Source organism: Podarcis muralis, chromosome 4 (genome assembly GCF_964188315.1).
Source record: "Podarcis muralis chromosome 4, rPodMur119.hap1.1, whole genome shotgun sequence".
Taxonomy (NCBI): domain Eukaryota; kingdom Metazoa; phylum Chordata; class Lepidosauria; order Squamata; family Lacertidae; genus Podarcis; species Podarcis muralis.
Window position 1 is genome coordinate 52,930,329 of NC_135658.1, and position 18,590 is coordinate 52,948,918.

Genomic DNA, 18,590 nt, shown 5'->3' on the forward strand with positions numbered 1-18,590 from the left:
AAGTTTTAAGTTCCCATATGTTCCTGAAGCTATAAATTGTTCAGGTTAATATTACAAATACTTGAAGGAAAGGTTATGCAAAAGACAGTATAACTTGTGAAAAGGATCACGTTCAGGGGCCAAACTAGACCTGATGTTAAAAAAGCATGCTTGCATTTAACAAGTATTATTTTATCCTTTCAAATGCCTCAAACATTGTATCCCACTATTTGAAGTGTTGTTGTTTTTCCATATTTGATTTGCTTCTTAAAGCTCCCAGGTCCCAAGTATGGTGAGCCCACGAATATGCAAGCTTTTATTTTTATTTTCTAGGAAATTTCTAGCACCAAGATTCAGTCTTAGAGAAACATTTTTTAAATGGATCAACAAGCAGCAAGGGAAACAGTTCAAATCACATGAATATTGTCTGTTCTGTTTAGTAAACACGGCTATTTGGGATGAACTTCTTTTCAATTATATCCTTCTTTCCAGCATCACACAGTTGTCACTGCATGATATGCAGTGCACACATGTGAATGTGTGGAGTGCCCAGTCTTTGCTGTACAGTTGGCTCTGGCTAGTACGTTGAATTGAAAGCTTTTGTGCACTACAGAACAGAAAGAGAAGTCTACCAGTGTTTGAAATGGGAGAGGCTTTCAGAATCGAAGAGAAGGATTGCCAGTCTCATTAAACTCTACACAATTTATGGCTCCAGCAGCTCTGAATAATTTGCATGTCAAAACGTGTCTAAAATAAAGCCAATTAGTACCTGAAAAGAACTTTCCTTCAGAAACAACAGACTCCAATCTGTTCAATAGCAGCTCAAGTCAGAGCTGATATTTTACAGCCATGTTTTGGAAATGCTTTTATGACCTCGTCTTTTCAGTGCCAGATGGATTCATGTCCACTACATAAAAAAACACCAGCATTGCTTGGCACCCTTGTGGTTAGTAACCACTGATCACAGAAGCAAGGCAACAGATTAAAAGAGGTTAGACAATGGACTGTGCTCTCACTCCTGCAGTGATCACAGAAGTCAATATGTTCCTACCATTATTGTGTGTGTGTTGCCATCTCCCTTCATTTTGGCATTGAAATAACGACTCTCTGAAACTTAGCTTGTGAATTTCTGAGCCTAATCCCAGTCAAATCACTTTACTTCATAGATTTCCTCGGCCAAATCTACGATCAAAGATAGATATACACTCATATACAACACCGTCGGATCAGACAGGACAGGGGTAGCTAATGTGGTGGCCTTTAGATGCTGCTGACTAAAACTCCCACCATCCCTGGTCAGTGGCCGTGCTGGAAGGGGCTGATGGGAGATGGAAGAACATCTGGAGGCCACCATGTTGACTTCCCCTGAGATAGCAAGATGCAGTGCGTAAAAAGGGCATGTGTTGCTGAGTCCTGGTGTGTTTGTAGTCTGCCTCCCAAATTCTCAGAGCTGCATTAGGGTTGCCCACCTGCACCTGTCCAAACTTGAGGCATCATTCTCCTGTTCTGGAAGAACTGCTTATCTCAAGAGACTAAAGAGAAGGAAGTAAGAAGGAGAAGATGGGGGAAAGTTGGCATTACTCCAGATCTTCCAGTAATTTTTTTTTTGTTTGCTTGTTGCAGGGGTGTGTGCAGGGGGATGGGAAGGCAAAATTTGATGCCTCTCCCAGCTCTTACACTGCCTTCCCAAGCTGGCTAAGTGAAGTGCTGGGCTTTGGAAAGGAGGTGTGAGGCTCTGGCAGGGTCCCGGATCCGTCCCACATCCTTCCCAAAGCTGGGAAACTGCTAACTAGGCTTTGGGAAGGAGGAGCGAAGACTCTAGGACCCTGTCACAGCCTTCACATTGAGCCAAGCTCTTATTGCAATGAGTAGGTTTCTTGAGTTAGCACAGTGTTTGTAATAGCAAGTATATATTTCCAAGCACACATGTACTGGTATATAATAGCTCCTTTCTTTGAACAAGTCATTGGTATCTATATTTGTATGACTGTTTTTTTAAATTTCTCCCACATTTCAGATTGCTTTTCGTATTCAGCTTTAGCAGTATTATCTAAGATGTGTTATGGGAAACAGAGGTGCAAAATCTTTGCTAATAACCATAACTTTGGAAGACCATGCCTGCCTGGTGTGAAAAAATATCTCAACGTCAGCTATGCATGTGGTAAGAAAAATTATATTACAATTTTTGTACATTATAAAATCAGGATTTTATAATGCCAGATTGAGAAATCCACATGTATATAAAGAGGCATTTGTTTCAAAATCTGGGCTTCATCTTAAACCTGTGATCTGTATCATTCCTATATTTTAACACCAGAGTTGGGTACAGTCATACAGTTACAGATTTATAGTGCCTAGTTACTATCAATAAAACCTTGAAAAGAATAAAAAATGAAAATAAATGTATTAGCAAAAATATTGCCCACCCGCAAAATGTTGTTCAATGACAATTAGTGTGAATGCATGAGTGTGAGGGTTCCAAGGGAGGAGATTGCAGCTGCAGCACTTCCATTCCATCTTCCTACTGCTAATCTGCCATGAACTAAGGCAAGGCTTGTCTTGCTCCAAGCAAACCACAAGCTGCAATGCACTCTTGGTTATACATCTTGGCTGGTCAGAAGTAAGACACACCATGAACCTGGTTTCAGATGATACACCAAGTCAAACTCACAGCAGCGTTTATGTTTGAGGTATTTTGTGTTTAAATATTTTATGGTAGCTGCTCAGTGGTTGGGGTAACCTAGTCTGATGGGTGGCTCATCATCAACATCATCATCATCAATTCAGTTCAAAGTGTTCAATTTGTTGACCAGAGGACAATAAGTGTATGTTAAGGGAAAGAGCAGGACACAGGTGGCGCTGTGGGTTAAACCACAGAGCCTAGGACTTGCCGATCAGAAGGTCACCGCGATGGGGTGAGCACCCGTCGGTCCCTGCTCCTGCCAACCTAGCAGTTCTAAAGCACATCAAAGTACAAGTAGATAAAAAGGTAAGGTAAGCAGGAAGGTAAGCAGCATTTCCGTGCGCTGCTCTGGTTCACCAGTAGCGGCTTAGTTATGCTGGCCACATGACCCGGAAGCTGTCCGCCGGCTCCCTCGGCCAATAAAGCGAGATGAGCGCTGCAACCCCAGAGTCGGTCACGACTGGGCCTAATGGTGAGGGGTCCCTTTACCTTTACTTTTAAGGGAAAGAGCATGTATTCTGCAGTATATTGATTTTACAATCTCAAACACACACACACACACACACACACACACACACACACACAGAAACTGTCAATCACATTTCTCTTTCTCTCTCTCTCACTTGATTAATTTCAAATATGTTTCCTGCCATGATAATTTGATGCAGCCTGGAGCATTTGCAAATGATTTGATGCTTTAACTGTTTTCCACATGGCCTAATGGCTTTGGGTAAGGCAGAGTTTTGGAATGTGTGAGATGCCACACACACCAGTGGGGGCTTGTGTTGACAGACTTCCAGGGAATGAATGCAATAATTACTGTAAGCAAGTCTGTTCATAGACGTTTCTGATCATAGCATTAAGTTCGCTTTTCCTTTGTTGGTGTCTGCAGATGAAGATTAATGCATAGCAAGTTGCAAGGTCAAGTTCTTTTGTCTCTAGAGTCAGGAGAGAGAAAATATTGAAAGCACTTTGGACTAAAAAGAGCAACGCATTTAAGTATCAGTGCTGTTTATTTTTAGGTTTCTTTTCAGAGTGTTATTTATTGTCTAGCAGCCAATTTTCTTCTTGGTTTTTGAAGCCCTATTTTAACTTACCCACCTTTTATATGTAATTTTTAAAGGGATAAATAGATCCATTCATCCCATCTTAAGAACTGCAGATTCCAGTGGGTGGGCTGCATCAAAACTGGGTGTGCCGCTCAAATGGACTGTAAAACAGATTTTGCAGGGCTGCTGATTGGGCTGAGCCACCTGGATCAGCTATGGGGCGGAGGTGGGTAATACGGGCTTCACTATCTACACACACTATAGGCACGGTAGATGTCTGCTGAAGGTGTTGAGTCAAGTACAGTTGACATAAACTCTCAAATGGGAAAGGGAGGGAATGTTTTCTTTCTAAATTCCACGACTCATAGCCTTAACTTATGCCAGCAGCTCACCTTTTTAATTACTACAGCTTAAAGCATAGATTCCAGAACAGTGTGTTGCACGCCGGTGTGTCATGAGAGGTGCTGGAATGTGCCCTGAAAAATTAATCCAGCACATTGAATGCATTGACTGTTCTGTGGCCTGTGGAGCAAGGAGGTCCCATAGTGAAGCTTTGATCCTCCTCCTTTCCACCAAAATATGAACCGTGAGTCACCAAATCCCAAGGGAGGGGTACAGCTGATAGGTAATGGGTGAATTCTAGCACCGTCCAGAAAACTCTGTCCTCCCAACCTTGAGCCCTGATGGAGTAAGTAAAGGGTGGGAGACAAGAGGCTATATTAACTGGACTGCCCTGAAATTCCAAGGAGAAGACCTGCCTATTGTTTTGGGAACTGATTAAACATATGTGAAATGTATATGTAAAATTTAGACAGATCTGTAAAATTTAAGCCGATATTAAATGTACTTCTGGTTTTAGTCCAAAAAAGTGAATCCCAGATATCAAAAGTGTGAAAAACCTTCTCTACAGACATTGTGCTATTCCACACAATATTCAAAAGCCAGGCCAAAACACGGAGGGATTTGCAACAGAATGTTGCAGTGTGTAGTGGGGGCTGCTATTATTGCACATGCGGGACTTCCATTGAGCCTGATAATTGCTCTCTTGTGTCTGGGTATTGCTGTTTTTGTTGCATAAGGAAAGGCACTCAGGTAATTGATTTGACTATTAATATTATAGGATCACTCACACATTTTAAAAGCACTTTAGCAATCATTCAGAAATCTTTGCCCAAGGCATTTTTATGTACATTACCACCATTAACAAGTTATGGTTTTTCCATTTTACTCCCTCCACCTAGTGTGAATGAAGGCACTCCCCACACCTCACTTCCTACCCCAGATGCTAGTCCAGACTGCCCTGCAATAAAACTAGGACTCAGTTCAATAAAACAAAACAACAATTGGAAGTCAAACCAGAATTAGCTTAATTAAATATATTTCAAGACAACAATCTGGATTTACATAATAAAGAACTAATAAGTCATTTATTACAAGCATTGAAACGCAATATAACCAGAGACTGGAAATACCTTTTGGGCACAACAGATAATTGGTATAGACCAGTTTGGGAAACTGCCCTCCTTGAAAGATTATCCAATAAACTACTGTTGACACATGGACAGATTAAGAAAGATGGCTTTATACTAGTGTGGATTAATTTCAGAAAATGAACAATCCCCCATCAGCATTTTGCTCAATCTGGTTGATCTAAATTTAAATTTAAACATACATTATTCTATTCATTTTGAATCCCTTCCCCCATTCATCAATATAGCAACACTTTATGTTGCTTCACTGGTAACATAAGAGGAAAAATGGTCATTACTCATACTTAATCTAAGCAAAACCACAAGGACTCCTGATTAGGTGTTTAGCTGCTGTGTGATGTTGACTGTTATCTGTTAACTTTGCTCTATCCTGTTTCCCCCTTTGTTTTTGTTTAAACCAATTCACAAAACTTATACATTGAACCATATGTTGTAGATATTACTGCAAATTTATTGTGCTATGTTTGTGATATACAAGTGGCACAAGAAGACTTGGTCTATTTATTTGTATCATTTATTATTCCTATGATCCTTGTTTATAGAGCCCGATTGAAAATTGTTATTTTATATATAAAAAACCCCACCTAGGAGGTAGTTCTGTTACGATGTAATTTGTGACTGGATGGCAGTGATAACCTTCAGCTTTATTTGACCATCTCTGACACTCCTTCATTCCTCTCGTCTCCCTTCTGATATTTTTCTTCAGGATTGTATGCCAATTTTTCTAAACACTTCATTGCTCTTTTTTGATGAGAAAGCTGCATTTAGTATTACAACCATATACAAGCAGGGGAAATAATTTCGCTTGGAAAAGAGTGCATGTAACCTAGAGAGTCTGTGTGCATTGTCAAAATGTCAAAACGATAAAAGATAATGTCTGACTTCCAAGCAGTGTGGAAAAAAATCTGACACCTGAAGAGCTAGTCATATACATGATATGTGCACCCTTTTTAATCTTTGTTGGAAGAATGTGAAATATTTCCAAATTAACATCCCAAAAATGCATTGGGGCAGACATGGATTGAAGAAAAATGTTCACTGTCTGCTTAGACTGATAGCTATTCCACTTTGGAGTTATAATTGCCTCAGGGTGTGTGTATGAGTAGTGGGGAGAGGGCCCTGCCGATTGTTAAGTGCCAAACTACATGTTGCAATGGAGAAGAGAAGATGTAGAATTAAACAGCAGCTAGCTGAAATGCATGAGTCCATTTCTTCATGAGTCTCAGGCCTAGTCATTTTTATCCATGGCACAGCAGACCAGATGTTGTTTTCTTGTCTTTGTGGCCTAATCCACATGGTAAGCCATGAACAGTGCGCTGTTTGGTGACAGCCACCATGTGGATCAATGGCACCTGTAAGGGTCATGTGCTCACCACGTAGATCCTAAAATGAAGTTGGGCTTCATGCTAAATATACACACCTAGATGGCACCACTGAAAACAGTTAGACTTACTTCCAAGGAGACATGCATTGCACTGTTACAGTCTTGATGTTTCAGAGTCTTTAGTATTTGTGGCACCACATTTTTATTCTGTTACAGCGTCTTTGGGGACTAAAATAATCCGTCTCAGAGCCACAAGTCACATCATAATAGAGGTGTCATGGCCATTCTAAAAGCATCCTCAATGTGTTTATCCAAACTAATTACAGTGGTACCTCGGGTTACATACGCTTCAGGTTACATATGCTTCAGGTTACAGACTCCGCTAACCCAGAAATAGTGCTTCAGGTTAAGAACTTTGCTTCAGGATGAGAACAGAAATCGTGCTCCGGCGGCGTGGCAGCAGCAGGAGGCCCCATTAGCTAAAGTGGTGCTTCAGGTTAAGAACAGATCTCCTGAACGAATTAAGTACTTAACCCGAGGTACCACTGTGCAACTCTTGATGCTCAAGTTTGGAGAGGGGAAACATTTTGTCAATTTGAAGAGGAAGCCAGCTAACCAGTGTAGCACTGTCTAGCCCAGTCTTCCCCAACCAGGTGCTCTCCAGATGTTTTGTTCCTATCAGCTCAGGGAAGGCTGGGCTAGGCTATCTGATACCACCAGGAACTCCTGCTTCCCTGCATCTGAGTACATTTCCCCATTTTTAAAAAGCCGTCCCACCAAGAAAAGACAATTTAATTGATAAACACATGTTGTGCTTCCCCTTCCACAAAGCATGGGAGCTGGGAGAGAGAAGGACTGATTTGCTGATGCAGACACCTGTCTCTTCAGCTGCAAAGCTGGGAGAAAGCCAGGCTAGTTTGGTGGGTGAGGGATGCATTATGTTATGAGCTCTCTCTCTTCATACAATGCCTGTCTTGACCCTAACAGGAACTCTCGGACTATTCACAGCACAGCTTGTGTTGGAGACAATGGATACAGAGTGTTACTAATAGAGCATGACTTCCCTATTGATGGTGTGCTGAAGATGTGGCTCTTTAAACAAAGGCAGACTCATGTGGTGGCACCTTATAATGAAATGTTTCTGAGCTTGTTTCTGTCTCAGTTTGGCAAGGGGGATGTGTGCATGGAAGTGCTGCATACCTTGTAAGCTGTGTCAGATCAGTGCTGTTTTTGCTAGACTGAGCACCTATTTCAAGAGTGGGGCTGCTCTATTTAGTGCCCTTCTCCTTCCCCCTCCCCAGCAGTTGAGTGGTGCTGTTACACACCATCTATTTCCTTGCGAGACAGATTTGTGTGCAGAGCCTTATGAACAGCCTACAGCTTCAGGCTGGGATTTGTGAATCTGCAGGATAAGAACTTTTCGGAGTTGACACCCATCCCTGGGGAAAATAAGCAGCCAGTGTCCTTGGCATATCTAGACCTATTCCATTGCCTAATATGGAGAATGGTATCTTGACGGGAATATTAAGGGTGGGGAGTGAAATGTGTTATCTGGCAGTTAATAATGGTTTGGGTTGTTGTTGTTTTTTTTTTTTGTCTTACCTAAAGTTGGTTAACCATTTTGCCTCACCCAATGAATAATGCTTCTGTTGATGTCAAGTGCTTTAAAATATTAGCATATAATATCTTTTCTTTTCTTAAAATTTGCAGTTCCCAAATTCATATTTGCAGCAGTTGATCCAATGGTTAATCTAAACCCTTCTTGGAAGCCAAAAGAAGGTGAATATGGTCATTTTTATGGATCGCTACCAGCATTTGTCTTTTAAGTAAGACCCTACAATGGTTTGATCATATAAAATGTAAAAAATAGAATATACTACCAACCAAGTGAAATGAGACCTTAGCAAGCATTTCAAATCTAGGTGGCAGAAAACATCAGGTTCAGTTGCTAGCATGGCCAGATAAAATGATATCAGGACAAACACAATTTATCCTAGAGTTAGGCCTCTTGAATGAGATGATTCATCTTTAGGATAAAGTTACTTTTTTAAAAAGAACAACTTGTATTTGACTTGAGATCACAGAGAATCATGGGGATTTTAAAATTAAGAGCTCCTTTTGGGTAGGATATAAAAAAAATCATTTAGTTAACTTACACACACATTTTCTAACAATTTTTTAAGTACTTTGCTGGCCCTCAACTGTGATCTAATCTAACAAACCTCTCATTTGTTTTTATCAGGTATAAATTTTGATCCAAAAGAATCAAGATTTCCAAAGAAGGAAGGAATTATAGTTAGCAACAGTTTGGCTATGTTTGCTTACATTAAAGGTAGAAATTGTGTGTTTTGTTTCCTTGTATTCTTCTTACCAGTAATCCTGTTGAGTATAATTATACTGTTCCAGTACAGAAAATTAAATCCATGTATAAACCATGGCTACAGTCTATAGTGCCTGCTGTAGAGTCTGCACATTTAGAAGGACATCAGGCGGACACTTTTTGATATGTAGGGATGGGGGAGAAAATCAGTTCTGTTGGTATTTAAATGAGAACCTACCAAATGCACATTTCTTGAAACAAAGCACAGCCATTTTTCGAAATCCTGAACTGCCAACTGCTGAAAAGAACTGTGCTGGTCTTAGTTTTTGTAAACTCGAAAGAGTTGCGCTTGTTTAAAAGCCTCTCTCTCTTTTACCTATACCTACGGGTCCTTTGCTGTGGTGCTGTAGTGCTAAAGGATTTTGACACACCCCCCCACCCAAGACTCCCAAAATTTTGAAATATTGTCTACACCCATTTTGATAGGCAGTCCTTGGAGGGTTGACCATGGGTCAATGTTGCCCTTGCCCTGTGCCCAATGTTGCCCTTAGCCACCCTGTTTTAGTGAACTTTGGTTGATTGCTTTTCATTACTGTTCGGATATTTTTATCTTTCTGATTTCTGCTGCTCTGTTCTTTCTTTTCAAATGTTTGTTTGTTTATCACCATATTTATATCCCACCTTTCTTCTAAGGAGCTGAAGGTGGCATACACACATCTCCCCCTCCCCTTGGTACCCTTACAATGACCCTGCGAGGTAGGTTAGACTAGGAGATGGGAACTGGCCTAAGATCCTTCAGTGAGCTTCATTACTGAGTGGGCATTTGGATCCGGGTCTCTAAGGTCTCACATTGCCTTGAGTGTTTTATTGCATTTCAAACCAATGTATTGCATTTCTGCCCTCCTAACCTGACCCGGAAGCCTCCTTGAACTGTTTTGAATGGCAGGAAATAAACCCGGAATGGGGGACCTGTGGCCTTCCAGACCTTGCTCTAAACTCCCTTCCCCTTTGACCAACTATGGGAGTTGACATCCAAAGGGATACAGGTTCACTATCCCTCATATAAATGTTTTAAATAAATAAATAGAATCTTCCTAGGCCCATAGAATCTGACAGCTACTCATTTCAGATCGTTCTATGGAGATTTGCAATCACATCTTAAAGTAATTTGGATGCAGTTTATCTAGAGCTGCCTTATGTAACATTAATGCTGTTTTCTATGAACCTGCTTGGTTCTGGCTCCCTCTGCATTGACCAGAATGCCACACATTAATAGACCAATGTGGTATACAGATGGCAGATACATTGTTGTGCTGCTTTCTTCGCATGCTATGGGTGTGGGTCAGAGGGGGAGCAATAACATGTGGTTATCCCTAATGGCGGGTTAAAAGTGCTTGCTTTGAAGAGGTAAAATGCGCTTTAAGGATTAAGTGCTTTGGGATGATCATTAGAACTGTACAGGTAGGATTTAGAACAGAGATACTCAGATATCGTTGCATGGTCTTTGAAGCCAAACAGTACAAATGCCAAAGGTAAAGAACTAACAATAGCTGGCGAACTTTTCCAGAAATAGGCAGCTCTGAGGCAGATATAAACAGCTTTTCAGCTGCAAAGCTTCCCCTCTGCTTTCCCCCTAGAGCAGCCAGCTTCCTAGTGAGTCACACATTTGGCTGAAGTATGGTACCGCCTACACCAGGAGAGAAGCACTTGAAGATCTAGCCTTAGGCTTTAAGGATTATGGTGCCCACACTTAGACTGTTCAGCTGTCTCCCTGTGCCATGGTGCTTTGTGGTCAAGCAGGCAGGATCAGCTAGCCAGAGACAAGTTAGCAGGGCCTGGTGAACCTTGTAGGCTTGGACTGGCACAACAGAACAGGGCCTTTTCAGAAATGAAGATCTTTCATCACTACCCCCTTGTCTGGCCCTCCCTTTATAACCCTTTAGTCTGGGATTTTGTTTCTAATTTCAGATCACCCTGAAAGAGCTGCTCTCTTGTTTGTGTCTAGTGTTTGTGTTGGCCTCGTGCTCACACTCTGTGCTCTGGTGGTCCATGTGTCATGCTCTAATGACCTGGAAAAACTGCGGAGGGTCAGAAAGCGCTTGATACCAGAGGACAAAAAGGCTGATGAAAACAGTGAAGAGGAGGAGGAAGAAGATGAGGAGGAGGAGGAGCAGGAAGAGGAAAGAGAGGAGTCTTCCAGTTCTGATTTTCCCGATGAACTAGCAGGGTTCTGCAGGACTTCCTATTCAGCTTATTGTTCAATGGACCCAGCTGAACTTGCTGAAAGGATAGAGCGGAGAGAACAGATCATCCAGGAAATCTGGATGAGCAGTGGGTTGGATGCATCTCCTACTCGAAGCCTCAGTCCATTTTATACCAATGAGCAGCAATGCATTTGTTTTGGATGAAAAACGCTATTTTTGCAATAAAAAAGAAGAAAGGGGGAGAAATGTACTTTCTGTGAAGGGACATTTGCAACTCCTAGAAATAATTATTTGCAAAGTTATATTATTAATAATTATAATAATTAAATGCTTTAAAATATGTGTGCGTTGCATATGCTGACTTTATGCCTCTGATTAATTGTACATTATCATTCTATCTAAACCATTTCTGTTTGAAAATGAATGACTGTATTAAAAACCAGCCCAACACACATTTCCACTAAGGAAATTACATTTCTGAAAGGTACTGAAGATAAAAAGAGAGGCCACTGCATAACTAAATGGGTCACTTTGCAGACTTCTTTTCAAAATAACCTTTAGAAAAATCCTGTATGGTTTAGGCCAATCAAATCTAAAGTTAAATCAGAAATTTATTCCTTTAGAGAAGAATGTCTCCCACATTTAGTCACAATCTGTAGGGAACTAGAAGAACAAAAGGAGGAAAAATGTCACTTCCTACTTGTGATACTTAGGAGTTGTCCGTTCTTTCCCCATGCAGAACTCACACGTTAATGTAGTAGCATAAAATATACTGGGGTGGAGTGGACTTTGGCTTTTCATTTCCTATTGTTTGAAAGGAAAATTGGAGCTTGGGAAAAATTAATAAAAGGGAACATTTCCCAATTACTAATTAGTGAGCTCATGCTGAATCAGAAAACCTTCAGCCTGATTCATTTCCTAGTAAGTCAGGAAGCTAATAAACTTGCCAAGAAGTCCTTAAAAAATAATAATAGAAGAATCAAAGAATTGGAAAGGACAGAAAAGCAGACTACTACAAGGCCAGAAAATGCATTCATAACCCCCACCCACAATGGACTGATCCAGACTGCATGTCACCAGCAGAGCAGGCACGCAGTGAGAAGGTGTTTACTGAGCAATAGCTGGGGGGTGGGGGTTAAGCAAATTTATCCAACAAAGACACAGTTCAAACACTTACTAAGCAAGTGTTATAACTAGCCAGACAAAGAGGCAGAGAAAGACATATAAGATCTGCTCCTCCTTCTGGTCCTTCCTCCAACCAACAGGATCTGGGTTGCCCTGCCAACTTGTCCTTTGGTGCCGCTGTTTTGACCCCAGGTCAGTCATCTGTCACCTATGAGGGGACTGACCTGATGTTTTACTGAAATCTTAGTGGATGAGCAGAGGCCAGGGTGCGCACCACATGAGAAATGCTGCCTCTGGGGGTGCCTAAACTGGCAAAATCTAATGATGCAAGTCTAACCCACAGTGTAAGCGACATAAGATAGAAAAGTAACACATCTCAGAGATAAAAGGGTAAGTCAGTCTCTTTGCTTGCTTTCTGCTTAAACATACTGTATATATTGCTCTACCACGATATACAATTTAAGAGTGTACTCTTATGTCGGTAGCGTTTGTTTTTTGCAGCTCAGGATGTCATTAGATTTACTGGCAAAATCGGTTAGCTGGAATTTAGGTTTAATATGATGCTTACCAGTGGTGGGGCTGGGGGGGCCATAGCCCCGGGCGTGTTTTTTTGAGGGGGCGTGACCAGGCACTCCCACAAGAGGATCCTGGAGGTGGAGAGAGGCTGCCATGTGCGAGGTGCCCGGTCCCTGACACCCTCAGGGGCACAGCCCTGAGCATAGTTAGCTTAGACTCCACCACTGATGCTTGGAGCTATTCTGCTCCAAAATATCTAGTTCTGAAACTGAAACCTGGAATTCGTTCAATAAATCTTCATCATGTAAAATTGAGTTTCAGAACTTTCCCAGCATTGCCAAAGTTCATTAATTAGTAGCATGTAGACTTACAAGCTTATCCTGTGTAAGAATGGTTGCATTTTCACTGCCTGGCAAAATCCGGATTCCCTGGCATATATGTACCCTGATGAGTGGAGGCTGGTCTATGAGGGAAAATGGGGCACTGCCCCACCAACCTCAAGACTGACACCAGTCATCTCCTACCTGCTTGTCTTCTTACTTACCTGTTCAAGAGGTGGCACTGTCTTCTTCTTGCTTAGTCTTTGTGCCACCTCTTGTAGAAGACAGCAGGGAGGATGGGGACAAGTATAACTCATTGGCTCTATCTATTGGCTCTGGCTCCACCTACTGTTGGTCTCCCTACTTTCCACCCTATCAGCCCCAATGGGCACCAGTCACCCTTATTATGCACGTGGTTTGTAGTATGTACACATTACATTTTCTGGCATAAAGATCAATGGTTTTGAGTATACTTTTAAAAATGCAATTTGTAAAGAAGTCCCTAGAAACATTCTAAATTAAACAGTAAATAAAGGAAGAGGAGCTGAGGCAGAGGGGGAAAGAGGAATAACTTTTATGAAATGTCCTGAAAAATTGTCAACTTGCAGAAAACGAGAAGCCTATTGGAAAGTCCTGCTTTGAATTTTTGTTTTGTTTTGTTACTGTTTTAGCTCTGAGGAAGAAATCTGTGGTAGTTGGATATCAGCAGGATGCAAATACTGAAACAACAAGAATGATAAAGTTGCCAGTATCTTAAAAATAAAAAACAAATCTAAAGTCAAAGGATACAGTTGCACAAGGGGGCACACAGTGTCACTCTAAAGGTAAGGACTTCCAAAGATAACAAGAAAGAAGAGGCTTAGCAGTGCGTTTTGTATGCTCAAATACAGTGGCATTGCTTAAGAAACAAATACTATAAACAGGGCTTGCAAGTTACGTGTGTCCTAACAACATCTACCGGTACCTATTAGGGTCATCTTACCTTCTTACTTTATGTTTAATGACACTACATTCTGTTACAACAAATAACTTTTAGTATTTGTGGTTCAATGTAAACTTTTAATGGAGATCCGTTCTTTTTAAAATTATATCATTTGCCCCTTTGAATAGCTAGGCCACCTAGGAATCAAATGTTTCCTATTGGGACTGCCCATTCTAAGGATGAAAAAGAAGTTGAAAATTAATCCTTTTTGAAACTCAAGCCTTTTATCCAAACTCATTCAGCTGTTGCATGTACAACATTTCTCTGAGGCCCAAAGCATGCAGCTGCACCTCGGAGGTTTTTCAGGACGCTATTGTGATCAGCCAGCCAAGGCACTGCTGTTTGAAAGGTGTGGTAAAGATGACAATGGGAAAGGTGTGGCATCACATTAAAGCAACCTTGAGGTTTCCTTTTACTCAAGCGAGGACCTGAAACAGTTGGAAAAATATAAAACGGGGGTGTCAAGCAGGGAGGTGGATTGGAAACGGAAATGCCTTCGAAGCCAGTCAACAGGCATGACTCAAGCACCTAGATCTGCCTTGTAACACAATCTATTCTACTGTAACATAGCTGAGCACCATAGACAAACTTGGATGCTTTCCTTCCAAGTAACACAATGAAAGCCGTTTGGTAACTGAAAGGACTTGCTCCAAAGCACCACTGACATTGAAAGGATGGAATGACTTTGATGGTGGTGTTTGTTTTGTTTTTAAGATTAGATTCCTTCTATGACTCAGAGTTGTTTTTAATGTGTGGTTATTTAAAAAAAAAGTTCATTGAAAGTTTTTACTGGTCCTGCTCCACAGAGAATCCTCTCTCAAACGGAAAGAATGTACAGCTCTTAAAGGAACACTGAATTAAGCTGCATAATGGAATCAATTAGAAATGGTGGATAGGAATCGATTCAGTTGGTATTTAAAGCTGAATCTATTAAATTCACACTTTCTAGAACAATATGCAAACCAAAATACAGCTATTCTTTGAAATCCACTCTTACCCAAATTTTGTAATGCAGTTCTTCAAACAAGCAATGTTTACAAAAATGAATATATTAGGAGAAAGTGTGCATACAAATGAAGGTATCGGTGAAAGTAGCATACAAAAGTGCCTTATATTTGGGGGGAAAATGCTTTAAAAATGTGTACATTGGTCAAAACTGCATATGAAATGTGTTTGGAGAAATTTGTACAAAATGCTGATGAATCCTCAAAAGCTTTTACTTTAAATGCAAATTGCTGCAAAATGTGGAGAACTGAAGTTAGGATTGGAAAACTAAGAAACTGAGATCTTTCCATACCTAATGATGGATATGTTGATCTCCCACACAGTAACTTACCGTATTTTTCGCCCTATAGGACGCACTTTTTCCCCTCCAAAAATGAAGGGGAAATGTGTGTGCGTCTTATGGGGCGAATGCAGGCTTTCGCTGAAGCCAGGAGAGCGAGAGGGGTCGGTGCGCACCGACCCCTCTCGCTCTCCAGGCTTCAGGAGAGCCCCAGCGGCAACCCCACAAGGTCGGGGGACAGAGGGAGGCGGAACGTCGCCATCCCGCTGTCTCCCGAAGTGGTTTGGAGGCTGACGGCGGGGAGACCCCGCCGCTGGCCCCGCAAGCTCCGGGGACAGCTGGGAGACACAGCGCGTCTTCCTGCTGTCCCCAGACCTGATCTGAAGGCGGGCGGCGGGGAGAAGAGCGCTTCTCCCCGCTGCCTGCCCCGCAAGCTCCGGGGACAGCAGGGAGACGCAGCGCGTCTTCCTGCTGTCCCCGGACCTGATCTGAAGGTGGACTGCGGGGAGAAGAGCGCTTCTCCCCGCTGCCGGCCCCACAAGCTCCGGGGACAGCTGGGAGGCGCAGCGCGTCTTCCCGCTGTCCCTGGACCTGGTCTGAAGGCGGACTGCGGGGAGAAGAGCGCTTCTCCCCGCTGCGGCCCCACAAGCGCCTGGGGGGGAAATAATTTTTTTCCCCTTTATTTTCCCCCCAAAAAACTTGATGCGTCCTATGGGCCGGTGCGTCCTAAGGGGCGAAAAATACGGTAGTTCTATAGCAGATGATAGTGGTGATGAGGCAGGACTGCGGATTAGCTCTTTGAAGGAGTCATTAGTGGTACTGTATATCCACTGAAATTAATGACACTAATTTAATTTCAGTGGGTCTACTCAGAGTAAAACTTAGTTGAATGCCATCTATTGCTCCTATCTGCAGATGGATGATATCCCACTTTCCTGGCCCCACAAGAACCTCAATTTTCTTCTCATATAGGGTACACTGTATTAGTATCAGCATAGGCAGACATAGAATAATTCATCCAAATTTCAATCTCACAAAATATCCTATGTACCTATAGCATTGAAGGGAGAGTGGAATGCATTACTAATACCCAAAGTCCCCTCCTCCCTAACATTCAGATGACCACAGGCAAGTAGTTAAAATCAGTAAATGCCCACATGGATTTCTCAGTAAAATACTACTGTACTGAAAAGTTATAAACGGGGAACTTTTTTAAGGAGTTAATTAAACTTCAATTTATTATTTATGTTTCCTTGTAAGTTCTCTCCCTCCCACATTATAATCTTGGGATAAGAAATTAAAAGTGTGCTTTTTTTTCCTTGTGAGGGAAGTGCCAAGTTTCCTCATTTCTTTGTAAACTTCCTCATTCCAAGTGCCAAAATTTATTGCAGTACAGCATGTACTTGTTGGTGTACAATGAAAGGCAAGTCATGTCCTTGAAGCTGACAAGCAGCATCTGTATTGCAAAGTATGTACTAATTCTGTCATGCATGTTTGTTTTTGCTTCATCTCAGCTATGCTTTTTAATAGTATGCTTTTGTCCATAGTATTGTATGGCAGAGAGAGAGACAGAAAGTACATCAAGAATTAATCTCTAGGTCACTTTGCATTTGATCTTCAAGGGTTTCCAATTCCCTTCTAAATTAGGCTACTTAAATGAAGAAAGTAGGGTGTATGCACAGACCAGGAATGACTTTTTGAGTGACAGAATTGGGAGCTGTGCTCAGACACTGTAAACAAAGTCAGAATCCCTGCTCTATAATAACATCAGCTGGCTGGAGCTGATGGGAGTTGTAGTCCAAAATGTCTGGAAGGCACCAGGTTGGAAAAGGCTGTTCTAGACCTTCCATCTAGTAACAGCAACTTCCTGTAGCCACCTTACCTCTTGATCACCCTCCCTGGCAATCCGATATCCTCCTCAGACAACCTCCATCCTCTCCTTAAGTGTTGTGCCATTTCTTCAGTCTTCTTTCATCCCGGTTCCCTAATTCAAGTTGCCTGCTACTCCTCCAGGTTTTATTTTCTTAGCCCAATCCTTCCTCTAGCTTCCTTGCCTTCACCTGTTTGTCCCTTAAACTCCCTACATACCTGGATCTCTTTTCACCCCTCCACCTGCCTGTGTGAGGTTTAATCCTAGCCAACCTGACAACTTTTTCTTGCTTTCCGGAGAGCACGGTAAACTGCTTAATTCCCTCAGCGACTGAACATTCTGTATCACTAGGTGACCAGAGCACGCCAGGCATTCCTATCTTTCACTGCCTCCTGCAGTCTGACCAAACTGCGGGAGGCAGTGGAAGACAGGAATGCCTGGCGTGCTCTGGTCCATGGGGTCACAAAGAGTCAGAGACGACTAAACAACAACAGGTGACCTATGCCGGGATCTGGAGGCTTCACCAACACAAGAATAAATGCAATACAGATGGAGCAGAGGACAGAAATTCATGGACACAGACATTGCTTCATGGCACTTTTCCTTCTTCTAAAAGTGATTGATAAGCGCTATTTCAAAAAGACTGTTACTATTTTTGCCTTTGGGTCTTTATTAAACAAATCACACACATTCAACACGTCTGTTATGGTTGTGCACCAGCCTGGACATGGATGTCTTGTTACCTACAGTGATGTAAACTCCAAAGCAGTATTGCTCAAGCTCAGAGGTTAGATTCTGTATATGCTATTTTAGAGTATCAGATCTTCCACCCATCTGCACTGTGGACACAAAAAACATTCAGACTGAACATAGGCAGTGTACAGGCAATGTTGTTAGCACTATTAAACTGAAAACTGATCCTTTTAGATTGAGTTCAGTTTGTTAGTACAGTGGTACCTTGGGTTACATACGCTTCAGGTTACAGACTTCACTAACCCAGAAATAGTAATTCAGGTTAAGAACTTTGCTTCAGGATGAGAACAGAAATCGTGCTCCGGCGGCACGGCAGCAGCAGGAGGCCCCATTAGCTAAAGTGGTGCTTCAGGTTAAGAACAGTTTCAGGTTAAGAACAGACCTCCGGAACAAATTAAGTACTTAACCCGAGGTACCACTGTATAATCATTTGAGCTTCTGCCCAGCGAAACGTAAAACCAAAGCTAAGAAGACTAATGCTGCTGTGAAGCCTGATAATTGTTCTGTGCAACTGCTGTAATTTTAAAATGTCTCTACAGCACAATGTAGTAAGGGTGGCTATAAAAGTATGCATCTCTCTCTCTCTCCCTGTGTACCACAAGCTCATTGCTTTTGCTCACTGCCAATCCCAAAACAATAGAGTTAAGGACATGCTCCCTATGTCCCTAGGAGTAATGAGCCTTACCTTGG

General features: G+C 41.9%; 1 protein-coding gene across 2 annotated transcripts in view; it reads left to right on the top strand.

Annotated features, from left to right (window-relative positions):
- Positions 1 to 11,391, top strand: part of EVA1C (eva-1 homolog C) — a 48,702-nt gene extending 37,311 nt beyond the window's left edge. The window contains exons 5-8 of one of the 2 annotated variants that reach the window (XM_077927309.1): positions 1,997 to 2,140; positions 8,236 to 8,304; positions 8,768 to 8,857; positions 10,814 to 11,391. In XM_077927309.1, the coding sequence (XP_077783435.1) occupies positions 1,997 to 2,140; positions 8,236 to 8,304; positions 8,768 to 8,857; positions 10,814 to 11,253 (743 nt within the window). In that variant the 3' untranslated portion in view covers positions 11,254 to 11,391. The remainder of the gene's footprint in view (positions 1 to 1,996; positions 2,141 to 8,235; positions 8,305 to 8,767; positions 8,858 to 10,813) is intronic. The other variant, XM_077927310.1, reaches the window with a different exon arrangement.
- Positions 11,392 to 18,590: the final 7,199 nt, after the last annotated feature.